General features: G+C 50.7%; 1 protein-coding gene across 7 annotated transcripts in view; it reads right to left on the bottom strand.

Annotated features, from left to right (window-relative positions):
• The window catches only part of SLC27A1 (solute carrier family 27 member 1), a 31,286-nt gene extending 14,971 nt beyond the window's left edge, over nt 1-16,315 (bottom strand). For 3 of the 7 annotated variants that reach the window (XM_033853897.2, XM_033853899.2, XM_033853900.2), the window contains exons 1-2: nt 14,478-14,973; nt 14,196-14,363 (exon numbers count right to left, since the gene is read on the bottom strand). In XM_033853897.2, coding sequence (XP_033709788.1) covers nt 14,196-14,363; nt 14,478-14,491 — 182 coding nt within the window. In that variant the 5' untranslated portion in view covers nt 14,492-14,973. Of the gene's footprint in view, nt 1-14,195; nt 14,364-14,477; nt 14,976-15,055; nt 15,076-16,170 lie in introns of those variants that run through there. The other 4 variants (XM_073803041.1, XM_073803040.1, XM_033853898.2 and 1 more) reach the window with 4 other exon arrangements.
• Nucleotides 16,316-16,560: the final 245 nt, after the last annotated feature.

The raw sequence follows: 16,560 nt of genomic DNA, 5'->3' as shown, positions 1-16,560 counted from the left end.
TTACCTGGGTGTGGTTCCCCAAATCCTAAATGAACACTTAGAACAGGTGCATTTTATTATATGTAAATTACACCTCAAAAACAACCCATGAAGACAGAGCAGATTGGTGGTTACTAGGAGCTGGGGGAGGGAGAATGGGGAGTAACTGCTAATGGGGACAGGGTTTCCTTTTGGGGTGATAGAAATGTTCTGGAGCTAGATAGAGCCGATGGTTGCAAAACACTGTGAATGTCCTCAATGTCGCTAATGGTAAATTTTATATTATATGTGTTTTACTACAATAAAAATGAATGAATGAATGAAACTCATGAAGACTGTCTGTGGCAAGGTTAAAAACAGGAGTCCTTACCTTCCAGATGTACACCCTGGAAAACTAACAGATAGAAAGATGTGCCACTGAGATTCAGACACAGGAGGAAGTGGGTGGAGATGAGGAAACAATCATAGGAAGATCACGGACGCTGGGGGATGGGCACATGGGTTTATTACATTATTCTCTCTACTTCTGTAAGCTTGAAACTTTCCATAGTAAAATGTTTTTAACACAGATTTTTAAAAAATAAAATAAAAAAATAAATTTAAAAAATAAAAAATATTTGGGCTTCCCTGGTGGCACAGTGGTTGAGAGTCCGCCTGCCGATGCAGGGGACACGGGTTCGTGCCCCGGTCCGGGAAGATCCCACATGCTGCGGAGCGGCTGGGCCCGTGAGCCATGGCCGCTGAGCCTGCGCGTCCGGAGCCTGTGCCCCGCAACGGGAGAGGCCACAACAGTCAGAGGCCCGTGTACCGCAAAAAAAAAAATTAAATAAAAATTTAATTAAAAATGTTAACTTAAAAAATTTTTAAATAAAATTTTTTTAATTTTTTTGGCCGCGCCGTGCAGCTTGCAGGATCTTAGCTCCCTGACCAGGGATTGGAATGGGCCCCCTGCAGTGGAAGTGTGGAGTCCTAACTACTGGACTGCCCAGGGAATTCCCTAAATTCTAAAAAATTTAAAAAATCAAAAATCAAAAAAGTTTTTTTAAATAATGTTTTAACCCTCCAAAGGCTCCCACTGTTTTTTCGATCAAATGCCTTCCCTGTGGCCTGTGAGGCCCAGCACGGCCCAGCCCCATGCACCTGGCCACCTCATCACCCTCCATTGCCCCAGATTGCTCTTGCCTCCTTCCCTGATCTTCAGCAGGGCAGAGGTTCCTGCCCCAGGGCCTTTGCCCAGCTCCCACTGCCTGGAATACTCTGCCCAGGCCCCTCATCTCGGCTCCTTCTCATCCTTTACCTCTCAGCTCCAATGACACCTGCTCAGAGGGGTCCTCCCAGCCCTGCCCCGCTTGGATCAGTATGGCTATTTTAAAATATCCCTGCAAACCCTTTGACAGTCCTCCCTTCGAAAGGTGGGTTCTGTTTCCCATCCGCTTTAGTGTGGGCAGACTGAGGGGCTTGCTTCTAAGGAAGAGAATGTAGCAGAAGTGATGCTATGTGACTTCTGAGCCCAGGGCACAAAGACAGCACACCAGCACGCAGGAGCCCTCATGCCCTCTCGCTTTCCCTCTCTCTCAGGACACTGGCCCTAGGAACCCAGCACTGAGCGGTAAGGAAGCCTAGACATAGGAGACGATAATGATCATTTTTTAAGCCCCTAGTTAAAGGGGTAATTTGTTACACAGCTATAGGTAACTGATACATTCCCAGCACCCACACCCCCCCACCACCACCATCGTTTTATTCCTTCAAAGTGATCATCACAATCTAAAACTGCCATCTTCCTTTGTGGGTTTCCTGAATTCTTTGTCTTTTTCCATGAGAGCAGGCACCCTGTCTATCTGTCTATTGTGTCCAGGGATGTAGTCCCAGCACTAGAAACAGGGCCTAGAATGTAAGGACGATGCTGGTGTCCCACTGGCTCAAATGCAGTGTCCCACTGGCTCAAATGCAGCCCAGTCTCTTCTGCCTGTGTGACTGCAGTTGTTGAAGAGTGTCTCCAAAAATTCATGTACACCCAGAATCTCAGACTATGACCTTATTTGGAAACAGGGCCTTTGCAGATATAATTAAGGTAAGTATGAGATGAGGTCATCCTGATTGCCTAGGTGGGCCCTAAATCCAATAACAGGTATCTCTACAAGAAGAGAGAGGGACTTCCCTGGCGGTCCAGTGATTAAGACACTGCACTTCCACTGCAGGGGTCGTGGGTTCAATCCCTGGTTGGGGAACTAAGACCCCGCATGCTGCACAGTACAGCCAAAAAGTAAAAAAAAAAAAAAAAGGAGAGAGAGCACAAAGACACAAGGGAGAAGGCTCTGAGGAGACAGAGGCAGAGACTGGAGTGATGCAGCCACAAGCCAAGCCAAGGACGCCTGGACCCCCCAGAAGCTGATCTGGGGCTTCTGGTCTCCAGAACTTTGAGACAACAAACTCCTTTTGTTTTAAGCTACCGAGATTGTGGTAATTTGTTACGGCAGCCCCAGGACACTCATACAGTGGGCATGGGTGGGTACATCCCTCTCTGGGCCTCCTGGTTAATGGGGACAATAAGATCCCATGCCTTCCAGGTCATTAGGGGACAAAAGAGATGGATGGAGACTTCTAAGGACAGGGCCTGGCGTGTCCTACATTCTCAATAAACTCTGTTGCTATCCTCTCCCCAGGGAGGTATGCACTGTCAGTAAGAAAACAGAGTTGAATTAGCATTTTATCTGCCCAGCAACTTGACTCATACCTACCCTGTAAGGAAGAAAGAGGAACAAGCAAGTTCCAAGAGCGGGGGCCAGCCCAGGAGGTCCCCTGGGAGTAATGGTCCAGGGGAGGAGGCAGGACATGATCTGAGAGCCTTGTGCAAACACTGATTCCTCAAGTGTCTGTCCCGGAGCTGTGAGCCCCAGCAGAGCCCAGAAGAAAGAAAAAGTGCCCTGGAGTCAATGGCCTTGGTTCAGATCCTACTCCACCGCTTACCAGCCGTGGCACCTGGGCAGACCCTGCCCTCTCTGGGCCTCAGTTTCCTTACTTGGAGTATCAGGAGACTGAACATAACAAGCTCCAAGTGTTCTCCAGCTCAGCAAAGTGTAGGTACTGCCATTGTCCTATTTACAAAGAGGAAGCAGGGCCCACAACAGCAGTGCATCTGTAAATGGGGCAACAGTGCAATTCTCAGCCTAATACCTGTCAAATGTATTAAGTGTCCAACCAAGAAGAAGGATTGAAAAAGAGGGATTCATCGTTACTCTGCCCAGGAGGGTCGGGTCCTGCCTCTGGGCTTTGCACCTGCTGTTCCCTCTGCCTGGAGAACTCTTCCATCCCCCAGGTCTTTGCACGGTTGGCTCCTTCTCATCTGACCACCTGTGCTGGATGCCCCACACCTACAGCCCTGGCTGCAGTAGTCATGCACTATCCTTGCCTCTCCCCCACGTGCTGTATTCTTGTCACTTTCTGATGTTTAAATTATTTCCTCATTTCCTTCTCGAGCATCATTCTCCCTCATTAGGCTGTGGGCTCCATAGGAAAGGAAAAGCATCATCTGGTGCGTTCATGGCATGTCATGGTGACCATGGCATCCCCGAAGCCCACACAGGGTGTGGGGCACAGGAGGTCCTCAAGGATGGGTAGAACAAATGACTTTCTCCAATGCAGACTAGCTGGAATCCGGTTATCTCACAAGCACGGCCAAGGCCCCACCGTCACAAGCCTGAAACGGTGCAGTCACCTCCCCCTGGTCTCCCGCCTCCACCCTGGGCCAGGCCCCATTCTCTGTGTAGTGGGGTGAACGGTGGCCCCAAAAAGATACATCCAAGTCCTGATCCTCCAAACTTGTGAATGAGCCCTTATGTGGAAAAAGGGTCTTTGCAGATGTAATTAAGTTGAGGATCTTCAGATGAGATCATCCTGGATTTAGGATGGGCCCTAAATCCAATGACAAGTGTCCTTCTAAGAGACAGAAGAGGAGACACAGGCATAGAGAAGAAGGCCATCCAAAGACGGAGGCAGAGATTGGGCTGAGTGATGCAACCACAAGCCAGGGAACTGCCGAGGATTGCTGGAAGCCACCAGAAGCTAGGAGAGAGGCATGGAACAGATTCTCCCTCGGAGCCTCCAGAAGGAACCAACCCTGCCCACACCTTGATTTCAGACTTCAGGCCTCTACAACTATGGCAGAACAAATTTCTGTTGTTTTAAGTCCCCCAGTTTGTGCTTCATTGTTATGACAGCCACAAGAAACTAACACACTCTGCTTCATCTCCAACCTTTGTCTATCTTCCTTACCGCTCTCACCCCAGTGCCCCATTCAAGGGGGTAGAGGGGGTGTGTCTCCATTCCCACTGTATGGGAACAAGTGCATTTCCTGCCTGACTGCCTCAAACCCTCCTCACCAAGCCACCCTCTTCCTCCATGCAGGCCAGCCTAGCTGTGCTGCTTCCCTGCTCAGAACACTTCCCTGGGAACATAAGACTGTCTTCTGCTCAGTGTTCAAAGCTCTGGAAATCTGGCTCTAACTCCAACACTGCCCAACTCATAGACCTCCCGCCATCACAATAGCCCCTTTCACACCCCCTGCAACATGGGGCCTGGTAGTCCCATGTTCACTTTCTTTTATCAGCATGTGATAGCTGGAGCCACAGCAGCTAATATAGGACCATGAGGGTAACTAACAGGAGACGCCGAGCCCTTGAAGCAAGGATGCCAGAGCAGAAAGGCAGAAGGAACTTGGGCCAATGATAACATGCTGAACACAAATTGATCAGCCTGAAGCCACCTCATGTCCCAATACCCCATTGCACATGGCTATAAATGTGCTTTACTGTTGATGCCACTTCTAGTTGGGATTCCCACTACTTGCAGCTGAAGCCTCCTCGTGGAGAAACACCTCCCCAGAGGAGCTGATCCACAAGTGCAGCACACCTCCACAAAGTACCACCACACGCTGGACATCATCACAGGAATGGGGACACACAGGTGACCAAGGTAGGCGTGATCCCTGCCGCTATGGGTTTACAGTCAATAATCAGGGAGAAAGCAAACAAAAACAATGACAGTTTTATATGTTTCCTAAGAAAAAAGCAACAGGATGATGTGATCAAGCACGACCGGGACAGACTTCACCCACAGGGCAGGGGAGCCTTGTCTGAGGAAGCAGCATTTGCACTGAACTTTGAAGGATGACAAGGAGCCAGCCACGGGTAAAGCTCGAGGGGAAGTATTCCAGGTGGAGGGCACCACGAGTGCAAAGACCTGGAGGCAGGAAGGAGATTGGCAGGTTTAAAAGAGAGCAAAGGCCAGCGGGAGGAGAGGAGTGAGTGAAGCAGAGTGAATCGCTCCGCCAACTGGTATACTGATTTTGACACATTAAAGTCACACGGGGGAAATGACGGCGCATTATTCATTTGTAGCTTCCAGTGAGCAGAAGATGGGAAAGAATCCAAACATCCTGCAGTAGGCTTGGGGTTAGATGAACAACAGCTCGAGCTGAAGCTTACAACAAAAGGCTGCGCACAAGAACGGCGCCCCCGGGCTTCCCTGGTGGCGCAGTGGTTGGGAATCCGCCTGCCAATGCAGGGGACACGGGTTCGAGCCCTGGTCCGGGAACATCCCACATGCCACGGGGCAACTGGGCCTGTGAGGCACAACTACTGAGCCTGTGCATCTGGAGCCTGTGCTCCGCAACACGAGAGGCCGCGATAGTGAGAGGTCCGTGCACCGCGATGAAGAGTGGCCCCCGCTTGCCACAACTAGAGAAAGCCCTCGCACAGAAACGAAGACCCAACACAGCCCCCCCCCAAAAAAAAAAAAGAACGGCGCCCCCAATGCAAGGGATGAGGAAGGACCCTAAAGGTAAATGGGGAAAGTTACTGCTGACCACGCGGCAAAGATGGCAGATTGAGCACTCAGACACTGACTGTTGACAGTGCCTCCCAAAACGGCTAGTAAAAGGTCTTAAGTGTGAACTCACAAGGACCGGGAAAATGGAAGTGGAGACCAAATCACCCCACTTTGGGAAGCTGGGCAGCAGCACATGAGAGGTGGAGGCCCCAGGAGGAGGGGGAAAGCAGAATCCTGGGCTGCAGTGGAGGATTGATGGAAATCTGTTTAAGAAGCCCCCTCCGTGAAATAAATGTCATGGGGACGTAATGTACGACATGGTGACTATAGTCAATACTACCTCATGGCATATTTGAAAGTTGCTTAGAGAGTAGATCTTAAAAGTTCTCCTCACAAGAAAAAAATTTTTGTAACTCTGTATGGTGATGGATGTTAACTAGACTTACAGTGGTGATCATTTCACAATATACCAGTATCCCCTACTTTTCAAAAATTCACTCTAATGCCGCTTCTCTTTTGTGAAAGACCAAAATTAGTACCTGTTTTTGCTAACCGAAAGAAATCCAAAGAGGATTTTCGCTTTAACAATGAAAGGCAAGAAGTGAAAATAGTGTTCGGTGTTTGTTCTGCAGGGAGCTGTCATAGGGGCAGCGCGCACCCAAAGCAGTGAGAGAGGCACTGCCAAGCTCCTTCCCTGGGAACTACACTCAGCATCCCAGCATCAAGCTGCCATAGCTTTGAACTGTGTCTGTGAGCATCTGAACTTGATCTCAATTTATTTTGTGCACCCATTAGCAAGATGCATCCTAAGGTAATTGCTTCTTCCCTTTACACCGTTTAGGTTTATGAAAGGTTTCAGAGGAATGCTCTATTTTCGGGTAGCAGGAGAAACCTTTATGCAAATAGCAGATCATTATGTTGCCCACCTGAAACTAACAGAGTATTACATGTCAGTATCTCAATTGAAAAAAAAAAAAAAAGTGGCCACCCAGGAGAAGATTGAAAGTCCATCCACAGGAGGGTTTCTGGGTGGGGCACCTCCCTGCAAATGGGTGTTAAATGAATGTTTACTTGCCAGATGCCAAGCCTCCAGCCCTCTTCCCCGCTGTGTTCCTGGGATGCTGCTGGTGGGGCCTGTGCCCAGGCCTGGAGGAAAGACCCAAAGACACTGCACTGGACTTTCCCCAAAGCACCACCTGGCCAGGTGACCCCATCATGAAGCTCAGTTGACAAGACCCCCTCACCCCCTACACACATCCATGCTGAGAGCTTCTAATTGGCTTTACAGCCAAGGACTACCAGACTCCTGGGGATTTCCTCTAATAGGGATGATGGAGACTAAAATAAACAAAGAAGAAAATCTTTGAGGAAAAAGAGATTGTGCAAAGAGAAAAAAACTAATAAAGTCATTAATATCCTTGAAAATGTACGAAGATATACTGCATCCATGAAACAAGAATAGGATGCTATATAAAAGCTTTCAGGGAATGGAAAAAAAAAATGATCCAGGAAAATTTAAATGTGAGGGCACAAAGAATGTACAACATACATATGAACCCTAATGAAAAATATGGGGCTTGGGGCTTCCCTGGTGGCGCAGTGGTTGAGAGTCCGCCTGCTGATGCAGGGGACACGGGTTCGTGCCCCGGTCCGGGAAGATCCCACATGCCGCGCCGAGTGGCTGGGCCCTTGAGCCATGGCCGCTGAGCCTGTGTGTCCAGAGCCTGTGCTCCGCAATGGGAGAGGCCGCAACAGTGAGAGGCCCGCGTACCACAAAAAAAAAAAAAGGGGGCTTAGTTAATAATCATGTATCAACAATGACTCATCAATTGTAACAAGCGTACTACACTAATAAGAGATATTAAAAACAGGGGAGGGCTTCCCTGGTGGCGCAGTGGTTGAGAGTCCACCTGCCGATGCAGGGGACACAGGTTCGTGCCCCAGTCCGGGAGGATCCCACATGCCGTGGAGCGGCTGGGCCCGTGAGCCATGGCCGCTGAGCCTGCGCGTCCGGAGCCTATGCTCAGCAACGGCAGAGGCCACAACAGTGAGAGGCCCGTGTACTGCAAAAAGAAAAACAAAACAAACAAAAAAAAAAACAGGGGAAACTGCAGGGGAGAGTAAGGGGGTATATGGGAACTCTCTGTACTTTCTGCTTAATTTCTGTAAACCTAAAACCGATAATAAAAAATAAAGTCTATATAAAAAAGAAAAAACATAATTAAAAATCAATTAAAATAGTCTATTAATTTGAACAAAGAATCATAATAAAAAATTTTAAATGTGAGGGCATAAGTTAAACATTACTAGAAGGACTGAAAGATATATTTGAAGAAATATCATAGAAAGTAGGATAAAACGATAGAGATGGAAAATAAAAAAGATAAGAAGATAGCTGATTCACTTTGTTATAAAGCAGAAACTAACACATTATTGTAAAGCAATTATACTCCAATAAAGATGTTAAGAAAAAAAAAAGATGTGAAAATTATAGAACCAGTCCAGAAGATCCAACATTATATTCATTCAATAAATGTTATCAAGCTAGACATTGTTCCAGGCACTCAATAATAGGAGTTCGAAGAAGAACAAAGGAAATAAAGGTGAGGAAATCACCAATGATAACATCAAGAAAACTTCCTTGACCTGAAACCCACCAACAGATCATACAATGGATGGAAATAACCCACCATCTTGAAAAGATCCCACAAACTTCCAGAAGGAAAAAAAAAAAAGTCACTGCAAAGGATCAGGAATCAGAAGAGTTTTAGTCTTCTCAACAATAACCATGATGTGAGAAGAAAATAAGAAATGCCTTCAATTTTGAAGGAAAATAATATCCAACCTAGAAGTCTATACCCAGACCATCAGTCAAGTGTGAGTGTGGAAATAAAGATATTTTCATAAATGGAGGGTCTCAAAAAATTAAATTTCTATACATGATTTCTCCCAAAGCTAATGAAGATATGTTCCAACTAATTAAAGGAGTAAACCAAGGAAGAGGACTATCAGGGACCCAGGAAACAGGGTATCTATCCAACCCAAGATAGAAGTGATGCGAATCCTCAGGAAGATGGGTAGGAGCCAGCCTGGTGTAATGGCTGCCCACCAGGTAGAGAGAGCAACTAGACCAGCCTGGACAGATTGGAGGCTAAAAGAGAGACTTCTCCAAAAAGATGAAACGGAAAGCCCATCTGATGCCATAAATATTAGAGGAGAGAGAGACAAATGTTGTGGAGTTTGGCTTTGAAGTAGAGATAAATACATAGAAAACTAACCAATACGAAGGCAATCAATAACTCCAGACAAAAATACATAAAGTTGTTTAATTCGTATTATAAACAAGCATCCTTTTGGCAGTCTATTTAATGCCACATTTTTTGGTGTCTTTGTGCTTTTTGTTGTTGATTTTGCTGTTTAAAATGGGCCCCAGGCATAATGCTGAAATGCTGTCTAGTGTTCCTAAGTACAAGAAGGCTGTGATGTGCCTTACGGAGAAGATACACATATTAGATAAGTTTTGTTCAGGCATGGGTTATAATGTTGCTGGCAGTGAGTTCAACAGTAATGAATCAATAATATATATTAAATGATGTGTCTCTAAACAGAATACACACGAAACAAGATTATGTATTGACTGGTTGATGAAAATGTGATCAGAGGCTTGCAAGAACCTAACCCTGTATTTTCTCTAGAAACAATGGTTCAGTATTTGCTAATTCAATGTTCGCAGCAACTTTGTAGAACAAAACTATCACAGGGAATTCCTTGGTGGTCCAGTGGTTAGGACTCCGTGCTTTCACTGCCGAGGGTGCGGGTTCAATCTCTGGTGGAGGAACTAAGATCCCGCAAGCCTTGCAGCATTTCCAAAAAAAAAAAAGAAGAAGAAGAAGAAAACTACCACAAATAATGAGAATCAACTGTAATAATATTGGGACAATGAAGAGATGGAAGAACATGTGTGTCTGTGTATGTATGAGGGTGGGTATGTATACACCATGCACAGGGACAGGAAGAGAGTGAGGACAGGGGGATAAAGGGATGCCAAATCCTCATCTTCCATGTGTGAGATGACAGATCTAGTCTCAAAGTGAAAAAATGCAGATTTGTCACATAAGCCATTTAGAGACGTGGAGGTGAAGTCCAAAAGATTCAAAGGAGAGGTAAGAATCACTCCTGGAAGGGGAGGGAGAATGTGGGTAGAGGGTGGGGCTGGCAGCTGCCACTTGAGGTAGAAGGCTAGAGTCTTTCATCTCGAAGCCTGCATGACTTTAATAAAAGCAAAAATTTCAAGTGAAAGTGGAGAGAAGAAAGAAAGCAGGAGGTGAAGAATATGATGGAGAATGTGTGGCCGTTTGTGAGCACCAAGAACAAGAAGAGGTCTACATATATTTCTTGGGAAAGAGACACAAGATGCCTCTGAGGAGAGGAACTGCAGGGCTGGGGGCAGTGGAGAGAGGGCAGCATTCACAGCAAACCTCTCTCTAACATTTGAATTTTGTACCTGTGTTATGTATGAACTGTTGCAAAAAAAAATAACTGAAAATGTAAAATGTTAAAAGTTAGCTGTTTATACATCCACCTCCCTGGTTGGATCCTGATATCTCAACCATTCAACGAATAAATAGAGTTGCTACGGTGAGCAGCCTCAGCGTTTACTGAGCTAACCTTACGGCCACCCTCCAAAGTAGGGTTCTAAAATCCCCATGTCCGATGGTGGATGAGCTGGGAGCTCAGGGAGGTGAATTACACACCCAAGGTCACACAGCAAGTAGAGGACAGAACGACACAGACCAGGCCCCCTGGCAGGGTCCCTCTGTTCCTCCTCAGGCCTGCTCCCAAACAGTCACCACGTACCACGTGACAGAACAAGTGCCTGTGCTGCACACAACAGGTGCTCAATTCATGTTTTCTTAAAGAAGAGAGGATGCACAAGGTGTACTCTTGGAGATGAAGGAACTAAGACTCAGAGCGTGATGTTTCATGGGCTAGCAAGGCGCAGAGTGAGGGCCACAGCTAGACGCTCCGGCTCTAGCCACCAAGCACCTGACCTCTGAGGTACCCACTGCTGGGTGAAGGCGATCAGCACCAACAAGTCTGGGTGCCTACTAGGTGCCCAGCTCTCCTCTAAGAGCTTCAGCAGAGCACCCCAAGAACCCCATGAAGGGGTGCTAGCGTTACAGCCATGGGGAGAGGGCCATCAGCAAGGGTAGGACGCACAGGAAGCAGCTCCCGCAGGGGTGCTCCCTGTCCACAGACAGCACAGCAGAGAAACTTGACTGAGGCGGCAGTGGCTCGCGCTCAGGTCACTCAAGCGTTCACAACGGGGCCCAGTCTTCACGGCCTGTCCCTCCCGCCCTCGCCCCCAGCCTCTCTGGAGCACACCCACATGGGCGGGCAGTGGACTCCAGCCACATGTCTGGGCCACATGTCTGGGCCACCCCCACCCTGGCAGCAGCACAAGCCACCCCCACCCAGGGGACAAAGAGGCCACTGTCCACCTTTGGGCCCTTCCTGAGGCCTCTTCTTGCCCCTCTGCTCCTTCTGCCCCTTCCTGCTTTCACCCTGAGCTCTAGGACACCGGGGCAGGAAGAAAGCAGCACAGATGAATGTGATCAGATTTCACGAGGAAAACAGAAGACGAGTTAGAAGAACGGAGGCTGGGTGCTTAAATATTTCTGAACCTAGGTTCTAAATGCAGCCGGCCTGCACCACCACCCCAGCACAACACAGCAGCTAAGAACACGTACTCTGGAGTCCTGCCGCTCCTCAGCTCTGTGTTCTTGGGCAAATGACCTCCCCTCTCGGTGCTTTGGTTCACCAACCACAAAATGGGATTAGTAAGCATTCCTTCCTTACAGGACTGTGAGAACACTAGAACAAAACCTGGTACAGAGGTGGGTGGGTGTTACATAAGCTGCATTAGTTAGCTATTGCTGTGTAACAAATTGCAGCCAAAATTACTAGCTGAAAAGAGCAAACACTGATTATCTCACAGTTTCTGTGGGTCACAAATCCAGAAGCAGCTTAGCTGGGTGGTTCTGGCTCAGGGTGTCTTGTGAGGCTGTAATCAAGGTGTCAGCAGAGGCTGTGATCATCTCAAGGTTTCACTGGGAGAGAATCCATTTCCAAGTTCACTCATGTGAGACTCTCCACAGAGCTGCCTTACATGACAGCTGGCTTCCCCAAGAGGGAGTGACCCATGAGAGAGAACCCAAGATGGAGGCCACAGTCTTTTTTATTACCTCATCTCAGAAGTAATATCCCATTGCTTTTGCTGTATTCTGTTCATTAGAAGTGAGTCACTAGGTCCAGCCCACACTCAAAGGGAAGGGATCATACAAAGGTGGGAAGACTGGGAGGTGGGCGCATCTTCCAGGCTGCCTCCTACAGAAAGTGTGTCAAGCTCTGTGTTGGGGACTTGGAGTGGACCCAGCTTCTGTCCTGTCCCAGGGGAGACAGAGCTGGTCACAGATATCCCCTTCCTTGGGCATGAAGGAGTGAAGACCTGGTTACAAGTCAAGCTCTGGAGCCACACTGCCTGGGTTCAAATCCTGCCCCCACTACTGGCCAGCTGTGTGACCTTGGGCAAGTGACAAAGCTATGCTGTGCCTCAGTTTGCTCATCTGTAAGATGGGACAAGAGAGTACCCACCTCTCAGGGTGGTTGGGAGGACTTGAAGAAGTCATGCTTAGCATAGTGCCTCACACAGGGGAAGCCCTGTGTAAATCTTGGCCATTCTGCCAGAGAGCAACAAGGTGGGAGGGTCTACAGCGACATAGGGTCAGGGGAGAGCTGTCTGACAGGTGACATTTAAGCCATGGCATGATGAAAATGAAGAGCAGGGGAAGAGGGATCTGGGCAGAGGGTATAGCAAATGCAAAGGCCCTGGGGCTGGAATAAATACGAGTGTGTTTAGGAACAGCAAGGAGGCCAGTGTAGCTGGAAGAGTGACAAAGGAAAGGACAGGAGGTTGGGAACACGGTCAGAAATCTCATGTGGTCTAGATTCTAAGAGCAACAAGGAGCCATGGGAGGGTGCTGAGCAGGAAAATTCAGCAAAGGGTCCCCTGAGGGAGGCAACTTCAAAGGCGTTGCCAGGCAAAAGGAGCGCCAGTGTATTCCAGACAGAGGAAAGCAGCCTGAGCCTGACAAGGCAAGTTGATCTGGGGGCCAGATGAACCTATGGAGGTGGGGAGTGGCAAGTGGGCAGGGAATAGATTGTCAGGACCTCAAGTACCCAGCTGGAGGCTGAGTCTTTTCTACTGCAGAGGATGGAGGTTGTGGAGGGTGTCTGAACAGAGAACACAGTCCAATCTGCATGTCAGAAAACCAAGGGCAGGGGCAGGGGCCAGGGCGTGGAAAAGAAAGGTCAGGTTCTAGAAGGTTCAGAACCAGCCAATTTGCAGTGGAGGTTTTTCCAGCTGCACACCATCCCTGCTGCTCACAGAGCCTCAGTTTCTTCACCCTTACAATGGGTTAGTCCTCCCACCTCCTCATGGGCACCAAGACTGGCAGACCCATAGCAAGTGCTCAGGGACTTCCACATGGAGGCTGTTCCTGAGATTTGCTCCGGTGGTAATGCCCAGAAGCACTTATTTCACCCCCAGGAGGACTCCCAACAGCTTCTCTGAGGAAGCCCCTAGAGATACCCCAGAGACCTTCCAAGGATGCCTGCAAACACCACCAGAATCCCCTCCCCAGAGATTCTCAGTCATCAGAGACCCCTAAGCAAATCTTGGAATACACAGCAACCTCTCCACAGACTCTGAACCCCCAAAGTCACGCACAGACCTCAAACTCTCAAAGAGCACCCCGACCGCAGAGAGACCTGTAAATGGCCCTGAGGAGACAAACACCCTTCAAAGGCTCTAAAAGCCCTTTACACAAGCCCCAGGAAGCCCTTTCATTCTCCCTGGGAAAGTCCCCCTGAGAACGCCTAGGGACCTACCGGAGTCCCTGAAGACGCCCCAGATGCCTCCCACAGTCACCAAAGCCCCACAGAGACCCCCAAACACGCACGGCCTCCCAATCAGCCTCAGCTCTCTGGAAGTCCTACTCGCTGCCCTAGTACCCCCAAGTTGCCGTCCAGAACCCTGAGGTCACCCACGCAGGCTCAAGGACATTGAAATCTACCCATCTCCCTCCAGGGAATCCCTCAAGATGCCCCCTGCTGGTGCCCTCAGAGTCCCCCAACCCACTCTTTTCAGGTCCAAGCCCCGCCCCTAGCCCTGCCCTCACCCAAACCCCGCCCCCAGTCTCCAAAACCTCCCCCCTCCAAGCCCTCAAGGTCCCCCACGCTGCCCTTTCAGCCCCCTCTGTTCGCCCCCCTGGGCGCTCAGCCCGCCCCCGACCCCAGCCCTTGTATCAGGCCCGGGCTGCACTCACAAGAGGTCCCGCCTCGCGGTTTTGCAGACGATGCGCAGGAAACGCCAGCCGCCGCCGCCTACGTACACGCCGAGCGCCACCGCTGTGCTCCAGGTCCACGGCAGTCCGAGCAACCATAGCAGCACCAGTGAGGCCACGGAGGCCGAACCCGCACCTGGAGCCCGCATCCTGGGGAGGCGGAGAGCTGTGAGGCCACGGTCCGCCCGGGCCCCGCCCCACGGCCAACCCAACCCCGCCCAGATGTAGCGCTCCGCTCCCGCTAGGAGCCGGCCCCCCCCATACCTGGGATTGGGCATGTCTCAGACAGGCTCCGCCCCATCCCAAAGTGGGCACAGGCCTCCTTGCTCCTAGCCCGGCCCAGGCTTTTCTGCCAATCATTAGTGTATCTCCACGCCCCTAGGCATAGGTCTTCCATTCCGTCAGTCACTGGCAAGCCCCATCCCATGCCTCGACTTAGCAGCTCCATCCTAACGACTTGGCCCCCAAGCCTAGAGTCCACCTTGGCCCCACCACAGACCCAGGTCCTGGGCTTTCCTCCAGGTCCCACCTCTATCCGCCCCACCTCCGCTGGCTTGACCCCGCCCCCAGGTTAGGTCTCCGGCCCCGCCCGTAAGCACAGGACCCATTCCGGAGCCCCGCCCGCCCTGGACCAGGTTCTGCCCCTAGGTTAGGCCTATGGCCCCGTCCACAAGCACACGCCGCACCCACTCTGGGCCGCAGTAGCTCAAGCCCCGGCCCCAGTCCCCGGCCTAGCCCGTAATCCCAGGCCCAAGTTCCACCCCGGTCACCGGCCCCGCCCTCAGGCTTTGGCCCAGTCACCACCCTCCGCCTCACTCCTAGCACCCTAGGCCCCGCCCCACCTGCCCTCCCAGGCCGGCTCTCTTCCGACCTGTCTGGCTTAGAACCGCTCTGCCGCACAGCCGCAGAGCCGACGCCCGCCCCCTTCCGGAGGCCACGACCATAGAGAGGCCACCCTGGCCAGAGTGACGACGGCCAGCGAGACCCAGGGGCTAGAACGCCTGGCGAGGAAGGCGGCTGTCTCCATGACAACCAAACTTCGCCGGCCTCCCAGCTCCCCCGTCCTATCCCTGCCGGCGATTAGGGAACACGTGCGTCCCTCAGCCAAGAAAGGTTTGGCTCCCGGGCGCTCCCGGCCCAAGCCGTAGATGGAAACCAGAATTCCTACCCCGGGGTACTAGCAACTCTCAGTTCACATTCAGGGCCTACCTGTACTGGGTTCTTGCCCCAGTTTATTCTAAATCCAATCCCCAAAGCCTCTTCGGACTCCAGGGACCTGGGGAGTACTAAACTCACAGCCTAGGGGCCCCCAAATATCCAACCCCTACCTCAGTCTTAAAGATATATTCCAATGGACTTCCCTGCTGGCACAGTGGTTAAGTATCTGCTTGCCAGTTCAGTCGACACGGGTTCGAGCCCTGGTCCGGGAAGATCCCACATGCCGCGGAGCTGCTGAGCTCCTGCACCACAACTACCGAGCCTGCGCTCTGGAGCCCGTGAGCCACGGCTGCTGAGCCCACGTGACACAACTATTGAGGCCTGTGCGCCTAGAGCCCGTGCTCCTTAGCAAGAGAAGCCACCGCAATGAGAAACCCGCGCACCACAGCAAGGAGTGGCCCCCAGCTCCCAGCAACTAGGGGAAGCCCGCGCTTAGCAACAGAGACCGAACGCAGCCAAAAATAAAAAATATAAATAATTTTTTTTTAAAAAAGATATATTCCAAGGACCCAACTAATCCCAAATCCATATCCCGAATTCTTGTCAGTTAAGTCTCACCGCAGCAGCCCAGGGAAGGCAAAATCCACACACCAGTTCCCCACCCTTCCACAGGAACTCCACAGTCCCTTATTTGCATCCCAAGGTCCTAAATGCTAACCTAGAGACCCTAAAGCCCTCCCCCTGATCAGGTGCGGGCCAGTGCTGGCCTCGCTGCCCGCCACCCTGTTCCCTGGCTGACCTGGAGCCGCTCACAGACCCTCAGGCTTTGGCTGCTCTGTCGAGGGTTACCAGAGCTCAGGCAGCGACAGTGAGGACAAGACAGAGGACTCCCCTCCGGGGCTTCTGCTTCTGCAGACTCCTGGGACCTGCTCTGACTGCGTTGTGCCCATGTGGGCTTCTGCTTTGGCTCCTTCTCTCCAAACTCCCCTTTCCTCTGCCCCTCTGCGCACCCCACCCTGCTTGTTTTCTGTGCAGCTTGGCCGACCTTCTCAGCACTCTCCTTGGGAGGTGGCCAGGGCCTGCTTCCAGCACCATTTAGAGGACAGGACCGTTCAGGCGCTCCCCTCCACACACACACACACACACACACACACACACACACACACACACACGTGCGCGCGCATGTGCG

The sequence above is a fragment of the Tursiops truncatus genome, chromosome 3 (genome assembly GCF_011762595.2).
Source record: "Tursiops truncatus isolate mTurTru1 chromosome 3, mTurTru1.mat.Y, whole genome shotgun sequence".
Taxonomy (NCBI): domain Eukaryota; kingdom Metazoa; phylum Chordata; class Mammalia; order Artiodactyla; family Delphinidae; genus Tursiops; species Tursiops truncatus.
This window is presented reverse-complemented; position numbering and strand designations above follow the sequence as displayed.